The sequence below is a fragment of the Engystomops pustulosus genome, chromosome 2, assembly GCF_040894005.1.
Source record: "Engystomops pustulosus chromosome 2, aEngPut4.maternal, whole genome shotgun sequence".
Taxonomy (NCBI): Eukaryota; Metazoa; Chordata; class Amphibia; order Anura; family Leptodactylidae; genus Engystomops; species Engystomops pustulosus.
In genome coordinates, this window is record NC_092412.1 from 5,160,698 (window position 1) to 5,173,327 (window position 12,630).

The 12,630-nt window shown below is 48.4% G+C and overlaps 1 protein-coding gene across 1 annotated transcript; it reads left to right on the forward strand.

Annotated features, from left to right (window-relative positions):
* Positions 1 to 10,630: 10,630 nt before the first annotated feature.
* On the forward strand, positions 10,631 to 11,623 carry LOC140116369 (olfactory receptor 52K2-like). Its single transcript, XM_072132898.1, has one exon. The coding sequence runs from the start codon at positions 10,631 to 10,633 to the stop codon at positions 11,621 to 11,623; it is 993 nt and encodes a 330-aa protein (XP_071988999.1).
* Positions 11,624 to 12,630: the final 1,007 nt, after the last annotated feature.

Sequence of the window (12,630 nt, forward strand, 5' to 3'; positions counted from 1 at the left end):
TCCCAGTGACAGATCCTACAGCCTAGCCTGCTCCCTGTGACGGATCCTTCAGCCTAAGCTGCCCCCAGTGACAGATCCTACAGCCTAGCCTGCTCCCAGTGACGGATCCTACAGCCTAGCCTGCTCCCAGTGACAGATCCTACAGCCTAGCCTGCTCCCAGTGACGGATCCTACAGCCTAGCCTGCTCCCAGTGACAGATCCTACAGCCTAGCCTGCTCCCAGTGACGGATGCTTCAGCCTATCCTCCTCCCAGTAACAGATCCTACAGCCTATCCTGCTCCCTGTGACGGATCCTTCAGCCTAGCCTTCTCCCAGTGATGGATTCTACAGCCTATCCTGCACAATGTGATGGATCCTACAGCCTAGCCTGCTCCCTGTGACGGATCATACAGCCTAGCCTGCTCCCAGTGACAAATCCTACAGCCTAGCCTGCTCCCAGTGACAGATCCTACAGCCTAGCCTGCTCCCAGTGACAGATCCTACAGCGTAGCCTGCTCCCTGTGACAGATCCTACAACCTATTCTGCACCCTGTGACGGATCCTACAGCCTATCATGCTCCCAGTGACTGATCCTACACCCTCGTCTGCTCCCTGTGACAGATCCTTCAGCCTAGCCTGCTCCCAGTAACGGATCCTTCAGCCTATCCTCCTCCCAGTAACTGATCCTACAGCCTATCCTGCTCCCTGTGACAGATCCTACAGCCTATCCTGCTCCCAGTGACAGATCCTACAGCCTATCCTGCTCCCTGTGTCAGATCCTACAGCCTAGCCTGCTCCCTGTGACGGATCCTACAGCCTAACCTACCCCAAGTGACGGATCCTACAGCCAAGCCTGCTCCCAGTGACAGATCCTACAGCCTAGCCTGCTGCCAGTGACAGATCCGGACCTACAGCCTATCCTGCTCCCAGTGATGGCTCCTACAGCCTATCCTGCTCCCTGTGACGGATTCTACAGCCTAGCCTGCTCCTAGTGACAGATCCTACATCCTATGCTTCTCCCTGTGACAGTTCATACAGCCTAGCCCGCTCCCTGTGACACATCCTACAGCCTAGCCTGCTCCCTGTGACATACCCTACAGCCTACCCTGTTCCCTGTGACGGATCCTACAGCCTAGCCTTCTCATTGTGCCAGTTCCTACGGCCTAACCTGCCCCAAGTGACGGATCCTAGAGCCTAGCCTTCCACCAGTGACACATCCTACAGCCTAGCCTGCTCCCTGTGACGGATCCTACAGCCTAGCCTTCTCATTGTGACAGTTCCTACGGCCTAGCCTGCACCCGGTGACACATCCTACAGCCTAACCTGCTCCCAGTGACAGATCCTACAGCCTAGCCTGCTCCCTGTGACGGATCATTCAGCCTAAGCTGCCCCCAGTGACAGATCCTACAGCCTAGCCTGCTCCCAGTGACGGATCCTACAGCCTAGCCTGCTCCCAGTGACAGATCCTACAGCCTAGCCTGCTCCCAGTGACGGATCCTTCAGCCAATCCTCCTCCCAGTAACAGAACCTACAGCCTATCCTGCTCCCTGTGATGGATTCTACAGCCTATCCTGCACAATGTGATGGATCCTACAGCCTAGCCTGCTCCCAGTGACAGATCCTACAACCTATCCTGCTCCCAGTGACGGATCCTACAGCCTAGACTGCTCCCTGTGACGGATCCTACAGCCTAGACTGCTCCCTGTGACGGATCATACAGCCTAGCCTGCTCCCAGTGACAGATCCTACAACCTATTCTGCACCCTGTGACGGATCCTACAGCCTAGCCTGCTCCCAGTGACAGATATCGGGCGGGGAGTCACTAAGATCCTGCGCCCGATATCCTGCATGTGTCGCTTCCCTGCTCAGGTCCCTGGAGTTCACCTTCTTCTTCCTGGTGCATGTAAGTGCATTGTCTGTGTATAATGTGCTGTGCGGGGAGTCGCTAAGATCGTGCACCTCATATCCTGCATGTATCGCTTCCCCACTCAGGTCCCCGGAGTTCACCTTCTTCTTCCTGGTGCATGTAAGTGCATTGTCCGTGTATAATGTGCTGTGCGGGGGGTCACTAAGATCCTGCGCCCGATATCCTGCATGTGTCACTTCCCCGCTCAGGTCCCCGGAGTTCACCTTCTTCTTCCTGGTACATGTAAGTGCATTGTCCATGTATAATGCACTGTGCGGGGAGTCATTAAGATCCTGCGCCCGATATCCTGCATATGTCACTTCCCCTCTCAGGTCCCTGGAGTTCACCTTCTTCTTCCTGGTGCATGTAAGTGCATTGTCCGTGTATAATGCGCTGTGCGGGGAGTCACTAAGATCCTGCGCCCGATATCCTGCATGTGTCACTTCCCCGCTCAGGTCCCCGGAGTTCACCTTCTTCTTCCTGGTGCATGTAAGTGCATTGTCCGTGTATAATGCGCTGTGCGGGGAGTCACTAAGATCGTGCACCTGATATCCTGCATGTGTCGCTTCCCCGCTCAGATCCCCGGAGTTCACCTTCTTCTTCCTGGTGCATGTAAGTGCGTTGTCCGTGTATAATGCGCTGTGCGGGGAGTCACTAAGATCCTGCGCCCGATATCCTGCATGTGTCACTTCCCCGCTCAGGTCCCCGGAGTTCACCTTCTTCTTCCTGGTGCATGTAAGTGCATTGTCCGTGTATAATGCGCTGTGCGGGGAGTCACTAAGATCCTGCTCCCGATATCCTGCATGTGTCGCTTCCCCGCTCGGGTCCCCGGAGTTCACCTTCTTCTTCCTGGTACATGTAAGTGCATTGTCCGTGTATAATGCGCTGTGCGGGGAGTCACTAAGATCCTGCGCCTGATATCCTGCATGTGTCGCTTCCCCGCTCAGGTCCCTGGAGTTCACCTTCTTCTTCCTGGTGCATGTAAGTGCATTGTCCGTGTATAATGCGCTGTGCGGGGAGTCACTAAGATCCTGCACCCGATATCCTGCATGTGCCGCTTCCCCGCCCAGGTCCCTGGAGTTCACCTTCTTCTTCCTGGTGCATGTAAGTGCATTGTCCGTGTATAATGCGCTGTGTGGGGAGTCACTAAGATCCTGCACCTGATATCCTGCATGTGTCGCTTCCCCGCTCAGGTCCCCGGAGTTCACCTTCTTCTTCCTGGTGCATGTAAGTGCATTGTCCGTGTATAATGCGCTGTGTGGGGAGTCACTAAGATCGTGCACCTGATATCCTGCATGTGTCACTTCCCCACTCAGGTCCCCGGAGTTCACCTTCTTCTTCCTGGTGCATGTAAGTGCATTGTCCGTGTATAATGTGCTGTGCAGGGAGTCACTAAGATCGTGCACCTGATATCCTGCATGTGTCGCTTCCCCGCTCAGGTCCCTGGAGTTCACCTTCTTCTTCCTGGTGCAGGTAAGTGCTTGATCTTCCAACACAATTTGAAACTTAAATCCAGTGCTCATTCCGAATCAGTTGGATCGTCCGACAGCCGCCTCCTGATTTCTGTCACATGCAAGTAGCACAGCTGCACCACAATCTGATCGCGTGTGACACGATCCCAGCGCAAACACCTGTTATATACCTGCCAAAGCTGCACAAATCCAGAAAACAATTCAACGAAAGTGCATCTGCTGACCCTTAGTAAGTAAGCCCCAGTATGTACTAATAGAAAGAAAATAGACCGCCATTTTCTGCCCCCCACTCAAGCTCCAGGCTCCCTTCCGCTCCCTCCGCCAGCACACCCCACCACCTCACTCCCAGCTCTCTACCTACCCGCCCCCGGCTTACTCACTGTGCCACAACCGCTGCAGGACAAGGCACCGAATTTTCCTAGAACACAACACAGAGGTAAGGTTACTTTATCTTTGCATATATATATGTGTAATATGTGTTTATATATGTAATATATGTGTATGTATGTATGTATGTGTGTGTATATTTGTATATGTGTGTATATATGTATATGTGTGTTTGTATATGTGTATATGTATATGTGTGTGTATGTGTATATTTGTTTGTATGTTTATATTTATTTATCAGGGCTTCTATTTTATACTACATGACGGTACTCTGTATGCATTTTATACTACTTGGTGGTACGCTGTATCTATTTTATACTACATGGTTGTACACTGTATGCATTTTATATTAGATGGCGGCACGCTGGATGCATTTTATACTACATGGTGATACGCTGTATGCATTTTATACTACATGGCGGCACGCTGTATGCATTTTATACTACATGGCGCTAGGCTATATGCATTTTAGACTACATGGCGGCATACTAGATGCATTTTACACCACATGGCGGCATGCTGGATGCATTTTACACCACATGGTGGTACGCTGTATGCATTTTTTACTAAATGGTGGCACACTGTATGCATTTTATACTACATGGCGGTAAGCCGTATGCATTTTATACTACATGGCGGTAAGCTGTATGCATTTTATACTACATGGCGGTAAGCTGTATGCATTTTATACTACATGGCGGTACTCTGTATGCATTTTATACTACATGGCGGTACGCTGTATGCATTTTATACTACATGGCGGTACGCTGTATGCATTTTATACTACATGGCGGTCTGCTGTATGCATTTTATACTAAATCGTGGTCCGCTGTATGAATTTTGTACTACATGGCGGTCCGCTGTATGCATTTTATACTACATGGCGGTATGCTGTATGAATTTTATACTACATGGCTGTACGCTGTATGCATTTTATACTACATGGCGGTACACTATATGCATTTTATAGTACATCGTGGTACGCTCTATGCATTTTGCATTGCTTTATTTTTACACCAAACCAATATGGTGAATCTGGTCCTGACACTCCCTGATATCCTACACATATGGGCAGGGGGGGGCGTCTCTCTATGGCTCGCCTCAGGCAACAGACAGGCTTGGTACACCCCTGCCTACATACACCTACCCCTCGTTACATCCCTACATATGCAACATCCCCCACCTGGGCCTAGCCTTTCCTTGGGGCCTGGAGGCAGCCAGGGCCCAGAATACCGGAGTGGCTGGCGGTTGCGGCCTGGGCACGCTAGTGTCATGGTGCTTGGTATGGGGACCGGTCTCCAACAGGTGGTGTGTGCAAGAAATGATATGGAGAAGAGGCTGATGTACTGAATCTCCCTGGGGCAACACCTGAGTGTCTGTAGTATATGTCCCTGGGTGATGGAGGGGGAGCCCGCGGTGGTGATACAGCCGTAGCAGGGACCAGACAGAGGCAACGTTGTGCATAAGAGTAACTTACAGTTCTTTATTCGAACGAACAGCAGCAACAGGCCAAACGATTCTGTACAAGTGCAGTACTGGAGTGATCTTGGAGAGGGAACCTCAGGAGTTGTGTCCCCAGCCTGGATGCAGGGGCAGGCTGGGATGTAGCTGTGTCCAATGCTGGAAGCTGCAGCTTTGTCCTGGGTATTGTTTAGTAACAGCCCTGAAGGTGGACTGACACTAGGTCTCTCACTATGTGCTCTAGCTATCTCCTCAGGTCTGTGCTAGGAGCAGAGCTGATCATTAAGAGAGCTAGCCTCTTCCTGTCCAGAGGCTTTGTTACTTCCTCTGGTCAGGTGGTGGCTCACTCCCCAATCACACTCCAGTTCCCAGTTAAGTACATTGAGGTATATCATTGGATGATAACATTAAACAATATTAACCCTGGCCCGTTCAGGCAGTATCCACCACTGCACAATTACCTCTGTACATGTATAGTGTCCTGCAGAGGAGCTAATCAGACTCTCTACTAGGAGAACACACATATTAGGGGCTTATTCGCAACAACTCCTCTGCCTTGCATTGGCAGGGGTGTTGCACATATAACACGTGCTGCTGCCGAGAACACAAAAATAATCTGCACCCAGTGCATCCAGTGGCTGCAGGTGACATATATGAACCTTATCTTCTCCATTAGGCCCAGACCACCATGTATCTTCTCCATTAGGCCCCGACCACCATGTATCTTCTCCATTAGGCCCCGACCACCATATATCTTCTCCATTAGGCCCAGACCACCATGCATCTTCTCCATTAGGCCCAGACCACCATGTCTCTTCTCCATTAGGCCCAGACCCCTTATGTATCTTCTCCATTAGGCCCAGACCCCCATGTATCCTCTCCATTAGGCCCAGACCACCATGCATCTTCTCCATTAGGCCCAGACCATCATGTATCTTCTCCATTAGACACAGACCACCGTGTCTCTTCTCCATTAGGCCCAGACCACCATGTATCTTCTCCATTAGGCCCAGACCACCATGTATCTTCTCCATTAGACCCAGACCCCCGTGTCTCTTCTCCATTAGGCCCAGACCACCATGTCTCTTCTCCATTAGGCCAGACCCCCATGTATCTTCTCCATTAGGCCCAGACCCCTTATGTATCTTCTCCATTAGGCCCAGACCACCATATATCTTCTCCATTAGGCCCAGACCACCATGTCTCTTCTCCATTAGGCCCAGACCCCCATGTATCCTCTCCATTAGGCCCAGACCACCATGTCTCTTCTTCATTAGGCCCAGACCCCCATGTATCTTCTCCATTAGGCCCAGACCCCCATGTATCTTCTCCATTAGGCCCAGACCCCCATGTATCTTCTCCATTAGGCTCAGACCACCATGTCTCTTCTCCATTAGGCCCAGACCCCCATGTATCTTCTCCATTAGGCCCAGACCCCTTATGTATCTTCTCCATTAGGCCCAGACCCCCATGTATCCTCTCCATTAGGCCCAGACCACCATGCATCTTCTCCATTAGGCCCAGACCATCATGTATCTTCTCCATTAGACACAGACCACCGTGTCTCTTCTCCATTAGGCCCAGACCACCATGTATCTTCTCCATTACACCTAGGCCCCTGATGTTTCTTCTCCATTAGACCCAGACCACATGTATCTTCCCCATTAGACCCAGACCACCATGTATCTTCTCCATTAGACCCAGACCCCCAAGTCTCTTCTCCATTAGGACCCGACCCTTATGTATCTTCTCCATTAGGCCCAGACCCCAGTGTCCTAATAGTGTCTGATACCTACAACAAGTCAATAGACTATCATTCATCTAGTGCCCTCCTAGGACTACAAATAGGATGTATAAAGATAAAAAAAACTGTCCTACAACACAAGTAAATATATCCCCACAGTGCTTATACGATGCATATACCAGCAGTAAGTATACCAGACACACAGGTTTAAATCAGCCAGCCACAATCAGAAAACAAAAAATACATGTATAAAGAGAATATATAAGAAACAAAAAAATAAAATAGAAATAAAAACCTTATATATGAATATACCTTACACTTGAATATACATGAAGAGAAAATACCCCACACATAAATATATAAAAACAGTATTTATATCACACACATAAAAATATACCAGCAGTAAATTTAGTACACACACATACACACACACACACACACACACACACACACATATATATATAATATTTATGTGTTATGTTGCTGTAAGGGAATGGCCAGGATGGACAATGACATTGAGCCCTAAGACTAAACTCCTTCCCAGCTTTCCCTACCTAATTGCCCAGCCTAAGCGGTAGGTAACAACTGGTTGACATTCCCTTCCTGGGATAAAGTGCAGACACAGCTCAATAAACAGCTCAATACAAGACAATTTTTTTTGCCAAAACATCCACACAATTCCCAATGTGGTAGGATCCACTCCAGTAGTTAGGAAGGAGGATCCAACTCCCACCAAAACACCCACGGCAGCCACGGAATGTATCAGGGCCTGTCCAGAGACCACTAGAGTTTTTAAGATGGGCAGTTCGTGGGGCAGTTCCCCGGGAAGTGCCCTGGGTTACCACAGTACAGACATGGGGAATTCTTGAGACTGTTACCTCCTGGTTTTAGCATAAATAGTCACCAGCTGCATTGGTTCTGGTTCAGAGATAACAAAAGTAGGGTCCAATTCATTAGGAGATGTTTAACTTTATGTTTATCCCTAAGTCTGTGGTCAAGTCTTTGGACTTCCAGAGACCTTTGTAAGGAGCTAGGACTGGAATGGCCTATCCAGGCATCTGTAATTGGCTCAGAATGTCCATGTTTAACCTGGGTCTTCAGTTTGGGTTCACAGTTCAGAGTCCCGTGGTGCTTATTAAACTCCATGCAATACCCCCTGGCAGAGTGATTGCCTTGTTGGATTTGGAGTTGGGATTCTGTAAGTGCAATGTGGTCTAGTTAATAGCCCTTAAGGGTCAAAGGATTCAAAGATGACCATTCCTCCGCTCAGTGTGGAGCTTTAAGGCCCAGGATTGGGGATCCCCCTGCAAAAGGGGTTCACCCAAATATACAGCAGACATGGCTCCAGGAACCTCTCACATTCCTTACAGTCACCTGAGAAATTATCTGCGAGCAGCATCATCTCAGGGAAATGAAGCCTGTTGGATAACAAGAGGTGCTGCAGCAGCTTTGGCCTGAAGTTGAGAGAGCACATGGACTAAACCCTCTATCTGGTTCCCGGATAGTGATCAACAATGTGAGTGGATAAAAATTCTGTTCATCTCAGCTAACTTAACCGCTTACAATCTAGAAAATCTACAGGAGACTGATGGCTGTGGTGGGAATCAATTATGACAGATAAGGAAGGAATAAACTAGTGTTCAGACTAGTAAAGAGAGAATGAAACCAAATCCTAAATATCATCATAAATATCATATCATAATATCATCAAACAGAGGATGGCACTGAAGTCAGAACGAGCACAGATGTTACAATATGTCAGGAGAATAAATATCACACATGTAAATATATACAAGCAGAGAATATATTACACATAAATGTATACCAGCAATGAATGTACAGCATACCTGCAGTTAATACACAGATAGATGTATGCATGTAGTGCCTATACCACATATACAGAAATACTAACAATAACCTTACTAAATACATTCTTATACATATATTTTAAAATTTTATTAGGGGGCAAAATAGTGTTGGTGTTGTTGGGTCTGTGGTGTCGGATTCATGTTGCATGGACTAGGTGAGCGCCATGGAGGCAGTCAAGTGATCCTTCTAGACTTTCTAGAGATATCTATTAAAACCTCCTCCTGGTAGGTGAGGGAATAGACCTGGAGAGCCTTTGTTTACATTTCCCGGGTGTCCGGGGACCTTCACATTGACGATAATTAGAGGAAATCCTCAAGGAGCCCCGGGAGTATATAATATATAGAGCCGCATCCATATCATCTACAACCCTACAGGCAGCAGCCACAGAGGAGAACCTCATGAGAAGGTAGGTGGATGAGAGCGGTGGATGTCACTATATATTGTATCTGCGCTGATACAGTGCTCTATGTATATCCACCTGTGCACCTGTGTAATGAAGCATCACAGCTCCTACTGGGGAAGGAAGGTCACCATAGCTTCTACAGGGAGTCCTGGTCTCCTACTTGTGGACCCCTCCAGGCAGCAGAACTTAGGTAGTGCACAGATTCTACGGGATGAACAATTTCAAGACTTGAAGGTTGTCCCTTATGTCTATATGTTTTGGGCCAGCAAAAGATTGGCCGAGCGTATATCTTGTTGCAAGCCTTCAGATGCCATGACAGATACCAGCAGAATCTTCTACAGCTATTGGGTTGCCCCGCTAACACTATAGCACGTCTTGATCTTACACTTTGGCCCCTAATGTCCTAAGCTCCTAAATATATATTGAGATATAAGTATTACTAGACCACTGTAATGAATGTACAGGTGACACAGACAGAGGAAGGGGCTCTGAAACTAAACCAACTTACAACTGCCCCTGCCTGATTGCCCTGTCCACCCTAATAGGTGAGGGACAACTAGTCGACGTTCCCTTCTGGTCCCAAAGTGCAAAACATGGAAATAAAGACAAAACAAAACTAACAGAGAAGACTAGTTACCAGAACTGGGTCAGGACCAAGAGGACAAGCGCAGTACAAGATCAAACAGCAAATGGATAGTCTAAGTACAAGCAAAGGGTCACATACCAGGATATAGAGAGCAGATAACCATGAGCTTACTAATCACTAATACTATAGCAGGTCAAGAACCAAGGGCAGGCGGACCTCTTATGTGATGTCAGAGACCCGACCCAGGAAGTGATCAGAACCCTGAAAACCAGACAAGAGAGAAGAGCAAGGGAGCCATGTGAGTGGAGGGAAGTTTTGTCAGCAACAGCAGGTTAAATAATGATGAAGTGAAGCCAAGGGAGACTGATGGGAGTGGTGCAAATCAGTCAAGACTGTCAGAGATACAATATACACCAGGGTTCACACAAACCAAAAACAGCATGAACAGCCCTGACACATGAGCGCACCCCCGACGTGCCTGAGATGTAACAACTACCTCAACAATCTTACCCACTTCCTTACGATTCTCAATGAATTCTTGTGTTTTTTAGGATTCGTGACATCCTCCGGGTCCTTCTGCCCTGACCTTCTACACAGCTTCCCCGTAAATTGGACATCAGAACATTAACTAAAGCCCAACAACTACACAAGAGATCCCCAATGAGGTTGGAAGATCTGGATTCCTCAGGAGACATGGTCGGAGGTCCACCTACCACCTTATTGGGTGGGCTGAGTTGATGTTCTAGCCCAGTTATGTCACATCTTTACTTACCTCAGATGACATCACATGTGGGTTTGGACATGTTCAACCACAGCCAGGACATGTTCTCTCACACGGAGTTTGTCCTCTTTGGGTTTCCAGGGATCATTGAGTACCGGAAGTTTTTGGTGATCCCATTCCTTTCCTTGTACGTGACCATCCTGACTGGTAACTCCCTCCTCATCTGTCGGATCCATACGGAGAGGAGTCTGCAGTCTCCCATGTACATTCTCATCTCCATCCTTTTTACCGTCAACATTTCTTGCACGACGTCCATCATCCCAAAGCTCATCCTGGGCCTGTCCCTGGACATGAATGAGGTCACACTGACCGGTTGCCTGGTGCAGATGTTCTATACTTATTTCATGGCTATCTTTGAGTCTGGTGTCATCTTGTCCATGGCTATGGACAGGTATGTGGCCATTTGTAGACCTCTTCGATACAATGATATCATGAGCAGTCGCACCCTGGTCTACATGGCCATTATTGGGGGGGCTCGGGGAGCTCTGCTTGTTTCCCCTATGGTCATATTGGCTTCTAACGTTCAGTACTGTAAGTCCAACATTATTCTAAATTTTGTGTGTGAGAACATGGGTCTGCTGAGCCTGGCCTGTGGTGACATCTCCAAGCAGCAAGTTGTGGGTCTCCTGGTGAGAATCTTCATCACATTTCTTGATTCGGGTCTTCTCTTGTTCTCCTATTCCAGCATCCTGTACACAGCCATGAAGGTCATATCTGGTAAGGCTCGGCACAAAGCCCTGCACACCTGCGGGACACATCTAGTGGTGGCCATGCTCATGTACACCTGCGCCCTGCTGTCTTCTGTTGTGTATAGGATGCACTCACATGTCTCCTATGATGTCCAGAATCTGTTTAATGCCATCTACCTGATGGTCCCGGCCACGTTAAATCCCTTTATCTACGGATTAGGAGTCAAAGAGATCCGACTCTCCATGACAAGGTCCTGGAAGAGGAGGACTGTGGGGGTCTCCACCTCCATGCACATCCATGCTAATAAGACGTTTGTTCTCCATCTTACTGAAGAACGAGAGTGAGCTCTTCCATGATGGTGACCATGGATGGTAAGATGGTGGATCCTGGTCTAGATATAAATGTACAACCACTATATGTAACAATGGGAGTCTTCCCCTGGTCCCCACGTCTATCACAATGTGCAGTTTGCCTTGTTAATGTTCAGGGGCGGCAGATTATTGAATACAGGGCACGTTCTACTTGACTCTGGTGCCCCCTACATTGCACCGGCAGAGTGCACCAATTTTAACATAAGGGGTGCGGTCCGCGGACCCTTAGTAAATGAGCCCCAAAGTGTGCAGCACACTTCCATCGAGTCGCTGTAATAAATATTGCGCAAGGTCCGACTCTTCACCGGACGCCCCTTTTGGTGCAGAATTTTGAGGTGCGGTGAACACAGAGCAGCTGCCAAAACATTTCCTAGCAAGCAATACTAGACCAACAAAGAGCTTAAGCGGGAAGTGAAATTATAGCCAACTAGTGAAATGTACACAATACAATCCAAATACAACGTGTAAGGGAAGGAATCCACAATATGCAAAGTGAAGAGTGGAAATAAATACAAGACAATACAATGACTGATGGTGCAGGGTACAAACAATGCGGAGCTCACAGAGGTCACATACAGGGCCTGATTATAGGGGGCGCCCAGGACGCGAGCCCCCGGGCCCCCACCAACCTTAATCCGGCCCTGGTCGCATATATAAAGACACCAGTGCAGTTCATTAATAAGACGCATTATCAGCAGGTACAACAATAACTCATGAATAAGACATTGATGTAAAGTGCAAGTACAAGAGCCTAAACATTGCTCACCGCACTCCCATCATATCATAATATGCTGCACGATCAGTGGCTGCTCCGATGCGCGTTTCAGCGTCCGTTCCTTTCTCAAGGGGAACGATGTGCAGTGATGGATATGGACTTATAACCAATAGGTGCCGCCCCGAGCAGAGAATATTCTTATGATTACCCGGCTGATTATGGCGCATGCGGCCCCGATCATCCCTTCTGCCTCCGTCACATGACC